This window comes from Alosa alosa, chromosome 7, assembly GCF_017589495.1.
Source record: "Alosa alosa isolate M-15738 ecotype Scorff River chromosome 7, AALO_Geno_1.1, whole genome shotgun sequence".
Taxonomy (NCBI): Eukaryota; Metazoa; Chordata; class Actinopteri; order Clupeiformes; family Clupeidae; genus Alosa; species Alosa alosa.
The window spans coordinates 25156141-25173959 of NC_063195.1; the positions used below are offsets into that span (position 1 = coordinate 25156141).

A 17819-nucleotide genomic window follows, 5' to 3' on the forward strand; every position below is an offset into this window, starting at 1 on the left:
GGAGAGAGAGAGAGAGAGAGAGGCCAACCTCACTTCCCCCTCACGTCTGCAGTCTTGCACAGATGCCACAAGTCTGACTGCCTTCCTGTGATGATGACTCCCTCCCCTGCAAAGAATGAGTGAGAGGGACAGTGAGTGAGAGAGAGAGAGGGGGCAGTAGAGGAGACCCAGGAGTAGGAGAGAGTGACAGAGAATGTAGGGGAGAGAGAGAGAGAGAGAGAGAGAGAGAGACTGTAGCACAAGGAAATAGAGTACAACCATTATGTAGACATCATATTGCATAACTAATTACTGATAAAGATATAGTTTATTATTATTTCAAACATATATTGTTTCTGTTTGTATTATTGTGTTAAATATTTGCTTTGGCAACGCTGCTTTTTTTCAGTCATGCCAAAAAAGCTCCTTTGAATAATTGAGTTGAGAGAGGGGGGCACCAAGGAAAGGGAGAGAGGGAGACTAGCACAGGGAAGTAGAGGGACAGAGAGAGTGAAATGGAGAGATTGTATCAAAGGGAGGGAGAGAGAGAGAGAGAGAGAGAGAGAGAGAGATAGAGAGATCACAGAAGCAGCAGCAGCAGCAGGAGGGGAGGGGGCGAGCTGTGAGCAGCACGCAGGCAGGCAGCGCTGATCACATGAGCACAGATCTGTTTACAAACTGAAGCCTGGAAGCTAGAGCCGAGTGTCGCTGACAGTAATCGCCGACTGCGCGCGCGAGAGAGCGAGAGACCAGCGACGACGACGACGACGACGACAATAACAACAACAACATCGGCCCAGTGCCTCTCGGGGACGGCGGCTGACAGACAGGGACTTCCAGGCCTGACGCAAAAGAGGAAGGGGGCCGCCGCCGAGGGCAAACGATGGAGCTGGCGGTCGAGCGAAGTGAACGTACCCCGCTGCCTCTTTGTCTGAGCCGTTTTATTATTTGACTGGGTGGAGAACGGAGGGAGCAGATGGTTTCAGGAGGGGAGAGAGAGAAAGAGAGAGGGAAAAATCACACACAGACATATAGGACACACACACGCGCACATATACAGACACGCTCACACTCGCGCACGAGCCAGATACCAATCACAGCTTGAGGGCTGCCTTACTGCTGTGTGTGCAGTCTTGTCCTTTGTTTCGGGATTTTGGCCGAGGCCCGTCAGTCTACGCTGATCTGGGAATACCCCTGACGTTGATCCAGCCATTTGAGAGCGCACAGCGGCAGCAGGAGAGGGGAAACTGAAGAGGCGAAGGAAGGAATAGACACGGAGAGAGAGAGAGAGACAGGGAGAGAGAGAGAAAGAGAAGGAATGAGCCTTGTCTTTTGTCAGAGAGAGGCTGTAGAAGAGAACAAAGCAATGACTGTTTCCAGGCTATTGCACTGAATTCAGCCAGACTTGACACAATGTCATTGTGATCTGGCGTAGTCCTCCACTGGATTCTGGACAAGATCGGACGTCCTCAGGGGTGAAGGCAAGCCATCTTATGCATTCCTCCTCACTTGCATGATATACACACATAAATAGACATAAATAGATATAGGCCTAGCCTATTTAGATATTGTATAGCCGCCTGCTTTCGCGTCTGTCATACTTCACATTGTTCCTGGAGCATCATTAACTTTTGTGGAGATTCAAGGACAACACAAAATACAAGATAACAACACACTGGTTTCTTCTATCTGTCGGTGGCTGTAGGATGCCAACATCACTGACGAAGAGGACAAAGGACAGAAGGGTAAACAAATAGAAAATAAACATTGTGGATTATAAACAGGACATGCATGCTTGAGGACTATCGAAGACCTAAGGTTGCTTTAGCTAAGACTTTCCGTTTAATATTTAGAGTGGATTTGTCTTTGAAGGGGCCTGACTCCAGTTCAAGGGACTTTGTTGACAGTTGGGCTTATAGTAAAAGGAGAAAGAGACAACACTGAAACCGAAAGAAGAGCTGCTTTCTAGTGTCAAAGTCCTACTTTGCACTGACAGTGAGGAGTTATTGTAAGACTTTTGTCACCCCTCCCCGCCACCAACGCTATACCTCCACTAGGCTACTTGCTGTCCTCCAACCGGAGCCGAATTTACTGCGGGAGGCTCAAGTGTCGGATTTCATGCAACCATTCCAATGGTGTAACGGTAAGTGTCTTGTGTGAAATGTCTGCCACGGGGACAGAAAGCTGTATCGTGTGTGTTTGTTTATCTGCCTGTCTGTCTCTTTCTCTGTGTGTCTTGGGATAAGACATGGAGGTCGCCCCTCACATTATGGCCGAGTCATATGGCTCCTAAACAGGAACTTCTACACGGTGCAGAGATCTCTGTTGGGCTTGTGTGTGTGTGTGTGTGTGTGTGTGTGAGAGAGAGAAGAGTTGAGAACACATCCTCTGTCCGGTCATGTTAAGCTTATCCCTCTCCTCCCAAAATATGAATCTGTTGAGCCAACAGCAGACATGTCATTAGGCATATGAGATTTTCTCTGAGGCTTGAATTGTGCTGACTCTTCCAAATGGGATCAAGCTTAAGTCAGTCTTTCTTGACTTGGCAGAAGGCTCGCAATTAACCCCGTTAACCCCCACTACCACCACCTTATCCTAACCACCTCCCCAGTTTTAAACACACCTACAGCTCAAACCCTCTCCCCATTTGAAATCTCTTAAGCCCCCATAATCTCCATGCTGTCAGAGGAGCCAGAACCCTATTCAATCACCTCAACTTTTTAAAGGATTCACTTCAGGACTTGTTCAGGATTCATTCACTGTAACTCTACTCTAGATTAAGGCCGGATCAGGGCCAGATCAGAGCAATATCAGGCTCTGTTGACTTGCATGGGGTTGGCTGTGTGATTGTTGTTGTGCTCCTCTGTCTGTGATAGAGAGAGGGAGAGAGATGCCAGAAATCAAACAGCCACTCTCTGAACTGTTTTAATGTAATACTCCTGTGATAGCCACAGACATAGAGAGAGAGAGAGCGAGCAAGCGAGCGAGCGAGCGAGCGAGAGAGAGATTTTTTTTGTGAATAGAATCTCCCCCACAATCGGCGCTCACACACCAGCTGCCTACCCCCATCTCTAAGTGCCAGATGGTGGCATGGCGGAAGTGTTGCCGCGGTCGTCCATGTTTGCTTTGTGCACGGCCAATTACCCAGGCTCCTCGTGGCACAGGGGAGGAAGGCCCACGGCCAGAAACACGCAGCGCCGTTTCGTTCTCTCCTCTCCTCTTTTCTTTTCTTTCATTTGATCTCATCTCTCCACCACCATCAGCTCTTGTCCCCCTTTGATTTCGAGTCATGGTCTTTCCACACGTACTCTTTGCTTTCTTTTTCGTTATTTGTCTTCACGCTTGATGGCTGTTTTCATCTCCATGTCTGTCTGCTCTCTGCTCAAACTCTCCCTCCCCAAATATTTACACATGGCTTTTATGATGGGTACTGTTGCATGCACCACATGGGGGTGGGAGGATGGGCACTAAAAGAGAGAGAGAGAGAGAGAGAGAGAGAGAGAGAGAGAGAGAGAGAGAGAGAGAGAGAGAGAGATAAGAGGTAGTGAGAGTAAAGAGACAGAGATAAGAGAAACAAAGATGAAAGAGTCACACAGTACAGACAGATCAAAAGACAGACAGACAGATACACAGACAGACAGACAGATACACAGACATACAGATAGACAGACAGACAGACAGACAGATACACAGACATACAGATAGACAGACAGACAGACAGATACACAGACATACAGATAGACAGACAGATACACAGACATACAGATAGACAGACAGATACACAGACATACAGATAGACAGACAGATACACAGACATACAGATAGACAGACAGACAGACAGACAAGTAATTACTAGTGTGTTTGTTGTTTGTCCTGGTCCCCCCAGGACGCTTCAGTGCTCAGACAGACAGACAGATTAAAAGACAGACAGACAGACAGACATATACACTGACAGACAGACAGCATTACCATTTATCCTTTTATTTGACCTGTTTTCCCATTCATTATTTAATTTGTATCAATATTGTTGATTGTTTAACTTGTTATAGTTTAGTTGATTATTAACTTGTTATACCTGTAGCTTTGGCAACAATGACTTTATTCATTCATGCCAATAAAGCACCATTTGATTTGATTTGATTTGATTTTATTTGACAGACAAGACAGACAGACAGACAGACAGACAGACAGACAGACAGACAGATAGACAGACAGCGAGCAATTACTTCAGTGTGTTTGTTGTTTGTCCTGGTCCCCCCAGGACGCCTCTGTGCTCAGACAGACAGACAGAGCAACAGAAAGGCTGATTGATTGGCTGACTGTTTCTCTGTGTCTGATGTCTCTGTGCTCCTGCCTGACTGGCTGCTCTCTCTCTCTCTCTCTTTCCCAGGATGCCTCTGTGGTCTGGGACTGCAGCGCTCGGACTGCGAGATGACCTCTGAGGACGTCTACCACCTGCCCCTCAACGTCTACGTCATCGTGCTGGGCATAGGCCTCTTCGTCTTCATGCTCAGCGTCATCTTCTGCTGCTACCTGTTCAGGTGAGCATGCACACACACACACATGCGCACACGCGCGAACACACACACGCGAGAGCGCGAACACACACACGCACACACGCGCGCGCGCACACACACACACACATGCGCACACACACACACACATGCCCACACGCACGCACACACACACACATGCCCACATGTGCGCGCACACACGCACACACGCACACACACACACACACACGCCCGCACACACACACGCGCACACACACGCGCACACTCACATGCTCATTTCTATACCCACAGACATAAACATACACAAACGCAATGCATACTGACACATTATCAACACAGAGACGCATGTACAAACAAAAAATGCAAAATATACATACTAACATGCTAAAACATGTGCATGAATATACACACACACACACACACACACAATATTGTATATACTCTCCCCCAATAATGTGTGTGCTCTCGACTCTCGACACGTCCACTCTCCCACACCACCACCCACAGACACTTTCAACACAACCATACAGACAAACACACAGACATGCCAACACCCCACACACACACACACACACTACCCCCTACAAGTCTTCCAGCATGGCTGACAGCTGCTACCTTTTCTGATCTCAGGCTAATCTGTCGCTGGACAAAGAGCTTCAGCCCTCCATGACTGTGATTTTCATGGACTTCCTTTGATGCCCTATTCAGATTTTTTTTAAACCAACCACACACACACACACACACACACACACACACACACACACACACACAATTGTCCAATTTCCAGTCAGGCTATTTCTCAAATGTCTTGTCAAAATTTTGTCACTCTGAGAAGCCTTATCTTGCCCTATGTGTGTGTGTGTGTGTGTGTGTCCTCCAATTTAAAAGTGTTCCACTTGCAAAACTAAAGGAGAGAAGTGCCGCACACTCCCGAGTTACACATAAGTCTTTAATGTGACTAAAGTGACAACGTTTCGGCCTGTCGGCCTTCCTCAGGTCACATTTTGCACCTCCACTCATCCACTCACTTGCAAAACTAGACATATAAAGAACAAACCTTGATCTGTATCAAAACATGAGGTGTCAATATTGCGTGGTGACTGACTGGCAAAAATATGTCAAGGTGACATTTTACCTTTTCCCACTAATCCTGAGTCAGTGTTACTGACCAGTGTTAGTCAAGACAGTCAGTCATGTCCTCATTATGAGGCAGATGATATCAGGAAAAAAGCATATGTCTGCTAAAAATGTCAGTGTACATAATCTACCAGTTTCCCGTACATGGATTAAGCCTCACCCTGACTAAAAGCTTTTTTAATGCAGATTTTTTCCACTGACGTTTTCTTTTAGTCAAGGACTAGGTGTAATCCATATACGGGAAACCAGCCATGTCCATTAGGTAAAGAATATATTTTTTGTTAAGAAGCCCCCCCCGACCCACTCACCCACCCCCCCCTGATTTGAAAGCCATCACAGCATGACTTTGCCAACATTGCATTGAAAGAGACCAGTTAGCATGCTTTCACCTGGGCTGCTGGTGAGACCAGTTAGCGTGTTAGCATGCTTTTACCTGGGCTGCTGGTGATGTTTGAAGGATTTTGTTAGTTAGCCAGCTTAAGATCACAACAACCATGATGCAGCATAACTCCATATTGCTGTGTGATTGATTAATTTAGTCTGCTATTTTTTAAGACTAAAACAACTTAACCAGCTGATTTTAATAGCTCACTCACTGTATAGAAATGTGTGTCGCTTCATAAATAGTCTTTTTATTATCTTGTGAGTGAAACGGTGTACTTGATTAAGTATTTATGTGCAGCGACGTGTACTGAGATGCTATGAATGTATTATGTGGCTGTCTGTGGCACTTGGTAGGCTGCCAGCGTTCACACACAGGAAGTGGATGTTCACACAGGAAGTGGATGTCTGATTTTTGGTTTGTTTGTTCTTTCCCTCCCTCTCCATGTAGGTTGAAACAGCAGGTTCCACGTGAGCAGTACAGCTACAACGAGGTACCGTGTCAGACACTACATTTCAACAGTTGCAACTATGGGGGTGGGGGGGATTTAGTGTGTGTGTATGAGACAAAGTTGGGGGGGGGGGTATGTGTGTGCATATGTATTTGTGTGTGTGTGTGTGTGTGTGTGTGTGTGTGAGAGAGTTGGGGGGGTATCGAGTATGTGTGCGTACTTATGTGTGTGTGTGCACGTGTGTGTGTTATAAATATCACGTCCATTTAACACCCGGCTGTGGTCATAGAGCCGATGAAACCCAATCTAGTCCTTCACAAATGACCTTCAGGGCATACAGTACACATACAGTCATGATGAAGTCCATATAGGCTGCTGTACATTGGAGAGCCACAGGGGCCCTTTTCCATAGATATGGTGACACCACATGAAAATTAGATTGTGTTTGCGAGAGGACGTAGGGAGGAGGATATGGGAGGTATATGACCAAGTATGGAGTATACGTGAGCTTTAAAGTAAGCGAAGACATTTCACAGCGTGGTGTGTGAATTTTCACGACATTCCACCATGTCACCCTCACAACAGCAAACACACACACGTACTCACACACACACACTTGAACTTTTATCTGTGTGCTGAAGTTTGAGCCCTATAAATGACTGATATGACACATGATATGACTGATATCACACATATTTCAGTGAAATGAAAAGCCCAGATAGTATTGTAGATGTTAAAGAATAGTTTCATGTCTGTTTCCTAGGTGGTTCTAAAGGGTGCAGGGAAGAAGTTGTCTCTGCTTGGAGTAAGTGTCCATTTCTCACACATTTCGCAATATATCTGTGTTGTGCCAACTTCTTTGTTGTGACTCTCTCACGTCACCCCCATCACTCCCTTTTCTTGCTTTCTTTTATTCTCCTCTCTGTCCCCCTTTTTTTTCTCTCTCGTCTTTGTTTGCACTCCCACTTCCTTGACGTATTTTCTGTTTGTGGGACATGAATCTGAGCCAGGTCAAACCTCACCCCTCTTTTCTCTCTCTCTCTCCTTTCTCTCTCTCCTTTCTCTCTCTCCCTCTCCTTTCTCTTGCAGCAGCCATGTGCAGTATGCCTGGAGGAATTCAAGAGCAGAGACGAGCTTGGGGTGTGCCCCTGTTCGCACACCTTCCATAAGAAGTAAGTCACTCACTCTCACTCTCTCTCTTATCTCCCTTTCCAGTCACTTCTCTCTTCTTTTATCCTCTCCACTCACTTCACTCCACTCCACTCCCCCTCTCCACCTTCCTTAAAAAGTCTCTCTCTTTCTCTCTTCCTGTCATTTCTCTTTTTATTATCCCCTTCTCCACCTTCAATAAGAAGTAAGCCACAACATAAGTCTCTCCATTCTCTCAGCACCAGACTCGTATGAGAGCTAGGCATTGCCTTACCAGACTTTTAACTCAGCTATCCACTGACTTAACAATCTATCCTTCTCCTTGTAGGAGTTTTGGGAAGCTTGGCAAAGGAACACCATGTTCTGATAGCATTCCAGGAATCTGTCTTAATGAAGTTAAATAGCAGAACTCGCACTGCGCAGTCCTCACCCGTGGCCAGCTGCCACACTTGTTTGTTTTCCTGTTTGTTTTGGTCAGGCAAAAGGAGTCATGGAATAATCCGGCAATGGTTCTCTTCGGTTCTGTTGAGGCAGCCAGATGGAACGTCGCAGGCCACCCTGCAGGGATAATGTCCGAGTAACCTCTAAAAAGAAGCATTCTTGAAGTCATTTGAGTTTGAAGTGTTGTTACTGCATCTTAATTTTGTTAGCAGGAGGAAGGCTCTGGATCTCGGGCACCAAATACAGTATATTTAAGAACAGTTGAGTTCTTTTTCCATCAGTCAGGGGCTAACTTTAAACATCATCTATGGCACAGAATCACAGAAACGTCTGAATGTGTGAGATAATGAAATTCAGTAGCTGAATGTTTGTCCTCATACCATTGGCTTATACTATTAGCTGCTGGGCAGCACAGAGGCTGTGAGGTTAACCTCTCCGGCTGCCATCTGAGGTCAACTCTTGGGTTCGGTGCGTCCGACACGGTCAGCGGCCTTATCTGTCAGATGCCCCACGTGGCTGAGGGTTTTTCCATTCCAGTCGCGCACAGCTGCCTCCACTCCGCTACGCTACGCGCCGCGCGCTAATCTGCTCTCTCCATCTCCAGCCCTCACGTGACGTGAGTGAGGATGATGAGACCGCAAGGGACAAATGGGAGTGAGTGAGTGAGTGACTCAATAAACAAAATAAATGAGTGCGAGGACCGTATTGGAATGAGTGAAACAAAAGGTGTAAAGTGTGAGTGAAGTGAGTGAGTGAGTGGTGGTGGAAGTGAAGTGAGTGCGAAGTGAGTGAGTGAGTGAGTAAAGATGAGTGTGAGCGAGAGTGAGTGAGTGAGTGAGTGAGTGAGTGAGTGAGTGAGTGAGTGAGTGAGTGAGTGAGTGAGTGAGTGAGTGAGTGAGTGAGTGAGGGGCGCCATGGGCTCCTGCTCCTTGGCCGGTTCTCCTGCTCGCTGATAAAGACTCAGCCCTCAGGTCTGTCAGTCCTGGCTGCATCTGATTTGAGAGGAGATTGTTGTATGGAGGCAGGCAACACCAGCTAACTGCGCTACAGAACATATTGTTATTCAAGTTGAGGCACAGCTATGTTATAGCGTGTTAGTTTCTTTTCTTTCTTTTTTAATCTTCCCCTCTTTAGTTACGGTCTTGCCTTCAACCTCAAACTACACAAGCAAAATGGAAAGACTGGGAGGGTAAGACATCAGAGAACATTAACAAAACAAGAATATATTGTGATGATGAGATCAGAAAACAACACAGACAGACCCCTCAATGCATAATCAGTCTATTTCTAATGAAGCTACCTTTGTAAATATCGGCATCGAGCAGCTGAGGTGGTCGCGGTAATGGGACGGTCTCAGAGGTTAATGGATGCTTGTCGGATGCCATTGGCACTGACATATGTCTTACTGATAAAGATGACTGATATGATATCCCCTCTCCTCTCTGAACCTCTCGCAGTCTTGTCTCTGTCTCCCCCCCCCCCGTGCCATTCTCTTTTCTATTCTCATTTCATAAATTGTCATTGTTACTTTCCCAATTTATTTTTTATTTGTATCTCACCACCCTGGAGCTCATCTTCATTTTGCTCTCCACTCTCCCCTTCTTTCCCTTCGATCTCCATCTCCCTGTCTGTCTGTCTGTCTGTTTCCCCTCTTCCTGGCTCCCCTCCTCCATCTGTCTGATCACATTTCCTCTCTCTCTCTTTCTCTGTGTGTGTGTGTGTGTGTGTGTGTGTGTGTCAGGTGCCTGCTGAAGTGGCTGGAGATCCGCAGCGTGTGCCCCATGTGCAACAAGCCCATCCTGCGCCTGCAGGCCGACGAGACGCCACCGCCCCAGCACCCCCGCGGAGCCGAGGGCCCGCAGGACCCTGAGGAGGTCTGACCCCGACCTGACCTCACCTGACCCCGCCCCGGAACCCTAACCCCACCGATCAGAATCGAAAAACCCGACACAGACCCCGACCCCCTGGTGGGCCGTGTGAACAGAGACACTGGCCAGGACTTACTTGTTCATGGCAGGGCCTGCCCTGAGCTCAGGAAGGGCCACCTCGGCGGCCGAAAGAGCGCTGGACATTAGTAGCCCATTCGTCCAGCACCAAGACCACAGCGTGGTGAACGGACGCTCATGTGCTCTGAATGGGTTCACGCTGGTGTGAAGGCGCCAAGGGGTAAATATGGGGAAAGGGGGCAAGGAGAAGGGTCAGCTGCAGGAAGAGCAGAAAAGTGTTAAACAAATTGAAGTAATGGGTAAGTGAGGGATACTTGTGAGGGCGGAGGTTAGGGCAGGGTAGAGTGGGGTGGGGTGGGGTGGGGCATCTCTTCAACTCAAAATACATGTAAAACACAAAGTTAGCATGACATTTTATGAAAACTACATAAATACACACACACACACACACACCACCCAGTCACCACCGTCACCACCGTCACAAACAGGCACAAACACACACATACACATAGCCAGTGTAATAATCAGCCTCTCTGCTCACTTGGACAAAGCTGTGGTAGTGGTGAGCGAACACACCTCAACGAAACGGCAACATCAAATATATCTGCCTATAACCAGAGTCACTGTATGGTCTCACCAGCTACTACAAAGCCAAGCTGAGTCATCAGTCAACAGTTTATGAAAAAAAAGAAGGAAAGGATTTAAAAAAAAAAGAATAAAAACTTGGGAAGTAAAAGGTAGACATAGGACTTCCCTCTCTGTGAGTCTGTATGAATAGGGCCTCAAGCAGCCAATTGTTCTCTTCCTCTTCCAAGTTTCATTTTGTATCGTTTGACGGTTTTAAAATAAAAGTGTAATGTTTTTGTGGGTCACTCTCCCTTCGTGCCGAGTGGTCTTTGAGCAAGCTCCGACCAAAAACGGTGTGTACGACTGGCTGAACACGACAAGGTCCATCACAACTGAATTCACTGGTTGTTTTTTTTATTACAAAAACACGTTGAGACACTGAATCAATACACTGCAAGGTATTTTAGAACATGAAGAGGAAGAATCTTCGTGTAGCTTAAGGTCTTGCATCTAGCATAAATTACACATGTATTAAAAATATCCACACAGACCAATTCAACCATTCCTTTGTGGAGAGCACGCACACACATTCTTTGCATTTTATCAAATCTACCCTCCTGTAGAAGTTTCAGTCCAGTAAGATAAGACCATTAATCGGGCCAACCGTATGCGTGTGTGTGTTTGACTGGAGGTATTCCTGATCTGTTTTGTAGGCACTTGGTGTTTGTGAGCCTTGTATGCATGAATTAGTTCATATGAATGGGTGCGAGTATACTTTTGACCAGTCTGTGCATGAGAGTGTTTGTGAGTGTGTGTGTCAGAGAGAGTTCTAGCTGGCTTCCTCGACTCCTTTTGACTCCACATACTCCAGGGCCTTCTGCTTGACCGCTTGGATGGTATCGGGCGTGCCGTTCTTCTTCTCGTACTCCAGATAGCGCTTGAAGAAGAACTTGATCTTCTTGACCGCCACACTCAGGTGGATGACACGGTCAAACAGCTCCCTGAGATCAAAACACACGAGGAAACGGTCAGAAAACATACTGAAACAGAGCTCTAATGCTGCAGTGTCTTTATAATATGAATTATTAATTTTGTTAGAACAATATATTAATACTGTCAGATTTGGAGAACCAACTGAAGTTTATGGTTATTTGGGGATCAACAGTGTCTGTATCCTGGTGGGAAAACAGTTGGTCAGTTGAGGTGTAGGTACCCTAATACTGTTTTAAGTTTTTAAGGAGGCACCGTCCAACAGCACTGTGCTGACACAGTGCTGTTGGACGGTGCCTCCTTAACTTTACACCAAGAGCGTTTTAGTAATGACTAACTTGAAGAAACACTTGCAGTACATGGGTAGCTGCGGATCAAACCGGTGTCTCAAAATAGGTTTCTTGACAGGTATTGGCTACATACAAAGTCCACAATTTACTATTTTGTTGAATATATTTTACAAGACCATAACACATAAACCACATGTTACGAGGCTAAAAGGCTACACACATACACCAGGCTAAAGGGCTACACACATACACAAGGCTAAAGAGCTACACACATACACCAGGCTAAAAGGCTACACACATACACCAGGCTAAAGGGCTACACACATACACCAGGCTAAAGTGCTACACACAAGGCTAAAGGGCTACACACAAACACCAGGCTAAAGTACACATGCATGGCAGCACAATGGTTTTTGGTCACTTAAATGTTAAACGTGGAGAGGTCAGTCCCTGGAGGCGACGGTCCCTAGACTATTACTGAGCTTCTGCCTTAGGCTCTTTTGAAGGAGAAGGTGCAGCTAAGAAGCACAGCTCAAAGGAATCCTACCCCAAGGCCACATAGCTCAGGCTTTTACCTTCACCTCTCTTGTTTCCATTTTAACATGTTTGGGCCATTAGCCCTCCACTCAAGGTCCACCATTGATGAAAACTGAGCGAGTAAGGCATGTGACTGAAACCATCGAGTAAACCATAAGCCATGTGACTTTGAACCATCGGTCTAGTGTTACACACAAACGCGCACACACACGCGCACACACACACACACACACACACACACACACAGCAAAACTAAATATTTTTGTAACTATATTGGGGTGTGGAGGCAGAGAATGCAACAATGTCACAACAATCTGAGATTGCCAGTGGACCATCACTCAAAGGAATCCAACAGCTACTAAAAGCACTCTAAAGTCTAATGAGTTCCCTTTGATCCCCAATTACGGTGTTATCGTTTCAGCCCCTGCAGATCGACCCATGCTTCCTGTCGACCGCTCTCCTTTCGTCTCTTTTAGTCAGCGATTAGGTGAAGTAGAAATACTGATGTGCCTACGCCCTACTGCATCAAGTCTTAGTCAGTGCGAAGTAATGCAATGTAATTTCCTCTTGTTACGTGTCAACAGGATGCGATCTGGCTGATCAGGATTGCGTGTCCTTGAAAGAGTTGTTGAGCAACCAATGTGGCAAGTAAAGAGAGAGTGAGAGCAATTATCTCTATAGACTCTCCATCGTTTAATGATGATGTTGGTGGTGGTGGAGTCAGGACTTTTACGGGCTTTTCCCAAATCACGGAAGTAACGTCTACGCAGAGGTATAGTAGCAAGTAGTAGGATCCATCAGGCAAGTGTTATTTAAATAAACTCCTGGTGTACCTACAAACTTTTCAATGCCTCGTTTTAGGAGTGAAGAACATAGTTGTACTACTGTAGAAGTTTCGTACCATTCAGGGCATTATTAGTGGGGTAATTTACGAGATAAAAGTTGGTACCATTACGACTGCAGAAACTCATTAGTTTCTGACAGCGCTACTCGACCAGGGTACGACAAAGGGAAAACAGGTTCTGGGAGGGTGTTTGGCTCGGGGTCATGGTGCAAAGGACCCTAGGGTGAAATTACTTCGAACCATCGCTTTAAGTGCTCACTGAAACAATTCTGATCTTATTGATTGGGGCTCGTGCTTGCAAACATTCATAAAATACCAGCTTGTCAGGCTAGCAGGATATTGCTTATGAAGCAAAATGTCAGCAACCAGAAAGAATTGACCCAATTCATTCAACAGGGGGGTAAAAAGCTCTATGCTGTATAATATGACACCACTATGGATTTTCTATTGTGTTCCAAAGAAAAAGAAATCTGATAGGGTGAATGAGTAAAGTAATTCCTTTTTGGGGGTGACCACACTCAAGTTGTTGGCATAAACTGCTGCTATGGACTGTGGACTGACACTGATTGTCCCCTCCACTTTTAAATATGTAGCAACTCTACAAGGGTAAAGCAATATTCTACATTACTATTGTGGAATAAGACCGCAATTCTTTCAGGTTTAGCATGAAACAGTCGTTTCTACTAACCTCTGACCAACAGATACATGTATTTAAACAAACAAAACTATTGTTTTTGAGTGTTGATAATCTCCAATCATCTAACCCCCCCCCATCTTTCACACCAGAGGCCTGTGCAGCTTTTAGCATTAGCACAGAGGTCATTAGCATCCATCGCCATGGTTACTCACCTAACTTCCTGCTGGCTGCCGTGCTTGATCATTAGGTCAATGAAGACCGACCAGAGGTCAGCGCGTTTGGGGTAGCTGGTCAGGACCTTGTCGAACATGGACTTGCCTCGCTCCTTATCTCCGTGTTGGAACTCCAAACGAGCAAATTTGGTGATCAAGTCCACATCTGGAGAGAGAACAGCAAATATTGCATAATGACAATAGGAGACACGTTGAAACAAATGACTGAGATTAGACCAACCCACATGGTGGTGTTATGAGTGCATACGGTTGTGGCTAAGGTGCAGCAAGCAGCAACGAAACATAACCGAGCCTCCTCCATTTCTCTAAATAGATATTGTGTTCTATTCCTGGACACCTTCAATTTCTTGTATGTGAACATAGGGCTGATGTCACTTGCCAAAAAGCTCGAGTGTCATCTCATCAGTGCAAAGGACATTTCTCCTAAAAGGATTGTGACAATATTTTAGCCCATTCCAGTCTGGCTCGTAAGTCCTCCAAGGAGCTCAAGATGTCACTTTTTGATAATTTGTTAGGGGTACCAAGAGATCTGTCAGGGCCAAGAACATCTATGTGAAATAAACAACATGGTATGATCTCTTCATCTATGTGAAATAAACAACATGGTATGATCTCTTCATCGGCTTGCTTTACTCCATTACCAAAGACATGGAGTCACGCTTGAGAACATGTCTTGGGATTTCATTACTTTAAAGAGGGAAATGAAGCATTCTCCCAATCATTTGAAAGATACCAACAAACTCAGACACAACTCTAGTGTGTGTGTGTGTGCATGTGTGTGTGTGTGTATTAGACTGTGTATACATTTGAGAGTACATGAATAAAGTAGTTATCTGTGCTTGCCTCTGTTCAAACATGCTGTATGAATGGGCCTCGTAAGACTCTTTGGTGCAAAGGCTCTTAAGAGCAGCATGTTTGTGCTTGCGTGTGTGTACATGTTTGTGTAAGTGTACTTTGTGTGTGGACTGATTGTTCTTGCACTCTTTGGCAGAGAGCATGTGTCTCATCTGTGTGTGTGTGTGTGTGTGTGTGTGTGTGTGTGTGTGTGTGTGTGTGTGTGTCGATTCTCTTTACGTTGTTTGTTGGACAGGCTCTTGAGCGCCCTCTGCAGGAGGGCATTGGCGGCGTCGCTGTGGCCCTGCCGCACCAGGAAGGCGCCGTAGCTCTGCCACACGGCGGGCTCCTGGCGGAAGCGCTTCACCATGCTCTTGTACATGTCCTCCGCTTCCTAATGACACAGGAGAACACAACACGAGAAACATTACACACACACACACACAACCATGCATTCACTACACACATAACTTTATCCCTCATTGTCAAGTCACGTCATTTTGGACAAAGAATCACCGTGCTCTTGTCCTCCTCTTCCTAATGACAATAGGCACACAAACCTCAGGCATCAGAGGCATTTCATACACACACACACACACACACACACACGAGCTCACATGAGCATATGCACACACATGCGCATGCACACCTATATATATATATGCGCACTCCCAGCCCTTCATGGCTTGCATCTCTATCCTGTGCCTCATCTCCGATATGGGGAGCTAAAGTGAGTCTTTAAAGTGTGGTAGATTTCATATTGTGTGTGTGTATGTGTGTGTGTGTCTTACCTTGATCTTGTCGGACTGGGCGTAGATGTCGGCGAGGCGCTGGTAGACGGGCAGGGGCTCGCAGTACTGCACGGCGCGCTCAAACACCTTCTGCAGGCTCTCCTCACTGCCGTACATGTTCTCCAGGTTCATCAGGGCCACCCACACGTTCAGCTTCTCCTGCTCCTCTCTGGGGGAAAACACGGGGATATCACAGTGGTGTACATGCATGCGCGGGCGCACACACACACACACACACACACACACACACACACACACACACACACACAGAGACACACACAGACACAGACACACACAGACACACAGAGACACACACAGACACACACAGACACACACAGACACACACAGACACACACAGACACACACAGACACACAGAGACACACACAGACACAGAGACACACACAGACACAGAGACACACACAGACACAGAGACACACACAGACACAGACACACACACACACACACACACACACACACACACAGACACACAGACACAGACACAGACACACACAGACACGTTCCAGACACACTGGATTTCTTTTTTATAGCTCCCTGAAAATATTAACAGGTCTAAAATCACCAAATGTTTGCCTTCTTTCCTTTCATTTCCTTTCCTTCCTTCCTCTCTCGCTCTCTCTCTTTTTTTCTGTTAGTCTTTCTTTCGATTCATCCATGGTTTCATCCAACTCCAACACACACACACACACACACACACACACGCACGCACACGCGCACACACGCACCTGAAGGAGATGGTCTTGAGGGCACGTTCGGCCACGGCGCGCGCCTGCTCGATCTCGGTGGCCTGCAGGTGGAAGGCCATGTACTGGAGCCAGACCAGGGAGCTGTTGGGCGAGGCCAGCAGGAGGCGCTCAAAGGCGTGGGTGCTCTGGGGACGCTGCGCCGGGTCCATCAGCTCCGCCTCCTGCTGGCGCAGCTCCGCCTCCTCACGCTTAGACTCCGCCTCCTGGGCCTTACGTGTTTTCTTCTGAGTCTGGAGGGAGAGAGAGAGAGATACAGATGGAGAGATGGAGAGAGAGAGAGAGAGAGAGAGATACAGATAGAGATGAGAGAGAGAGAGAGAGAGAGAGAATTAAACAATGAAATTACTTGGATCTGAAATTGATCCACTGTTAGAATAAACAAAATTGTGTGTGTGTGTGCTTTTGGGTGAGCTTTTGAGTGAATGCAGGGGACAAGTGAGGGCCGGACACCTCTCACTGTGTACTAGTTTCACTGCTCAGTGCCTAAGTGTGTGATGAGTACAGGTGTGCAGATGAGCTAGCTGTGAAAAGTGCGTCTCTGTTCTACCTTCTTCTCCACCGGCTGCTCTTCCTCCTCCTCCTCCTCTTCGGCGCTGGACTGGTGGTCAGGGGCGGACGTGGCAGGCCGGAGCGAGCTGAGGGTGGCGTCCCAGGAAAAGCCCGCAGACACCTTCAACCGTGCTGGGCCTGTGGAGCTCTTGGACGCCGGAACCTTCTACAGAGGGAAGGAATATGGTGAATAAATACAACAATAAAAAAAATAAACAATAAATAAATAAATAACAAATTCAGCCAGTAGCATCAGAACATTAGATGCCCAACCACCTGCATGGCTTTATTGCTACCGTCATGTACTGTGATTAGAACACCCCGAGTATTGCTTGATCTAAATAATAATGAGAATAATAATAATAATAATAATAATAATAATAATAATACTACATTTTATTTGTTACATAACGCCTTTCAAAGCAGCCAAGGCCACTTTACAGAGTAAACACAGTGAAAAATAATAATAATCAGCACACAAAAAAAAAAAAAAAAAGGGGAAGTAAAAGGCCATATGCTATCTTAAAGGTGGGTTTTGTATTGTGAGATAGAATCGAGAGTGCGATGTGTAAGGGGAGTGAGTTCCACAGTTTGGGTGCAGCATAGGAAAAGGCCTTTGTGCTGAGCCTGAGCCTGTTTGGTACTGACAATAAGCCAGCTTTATGAACATAAGGGCGTATAAGTCTGTAGGAGTTCTGTAACATATGTAGGGCAAAGGTTATGAAGGGCTTTGAAGGTCATCAACAAGATTTTGAAGTTGATCCGTTGAGAAACAGGGAGTCA

The 17819-nt window shown here is 46.3% G+C and overlaps 2 protein-coding genes across 2 annotated transcripts in view; one reads left to right on the forward strand and one right to left on the reverse strand.

The window, feature by feature from the left end:
* The first annotated feature begins 571 nt into the window (after positions 1–571).
* Positions 572–10871, forward strand: zgc:175214 (uncharacterized protein LOC557610 homolog). Its single transcript, XM_048247409.1, has 6 exons — positions 572–2122; positions 4370–4520; positions 6463–6505; positions 7227–7268; positions 7553–7635; positions 9795–10871. Exons 1-6 carry the CDS (start codon positions 2098–2100, stop codon positions 9931–9933), a joined length of 483 nt encoding a protein of 160 aa, XP_048103366.1. The 5' UTR covers positions 572–2097; the 3' UTR covers positions 9934–10871.
* Positions 10872–10963: 92 nt separating this feature from the next.
* Positions 10964–17819, reverse strand: part of pdcd11 (programmed cell death 11) — a 35734-nt gene continuing 28878 nt past the window's right edge. Inside the window, 6 exon segments of the mRNA XM_048247411.1 lie at positions 10964–11567; positions 14077–14242; positions 15172–15325; positions 15723–15891; positions 16467–16717; positions 17035–17202. Of these exon segments, the coding sequence (XP_048103368.1) occupies positions 11396–11567; positions 14077–14242; positions 15172–15325; positions 15723–15891; positions 16467–16717; positions 17035–17202 (1080 nt within the window). The 3' untranslated portion in view covers positions 10964–11395.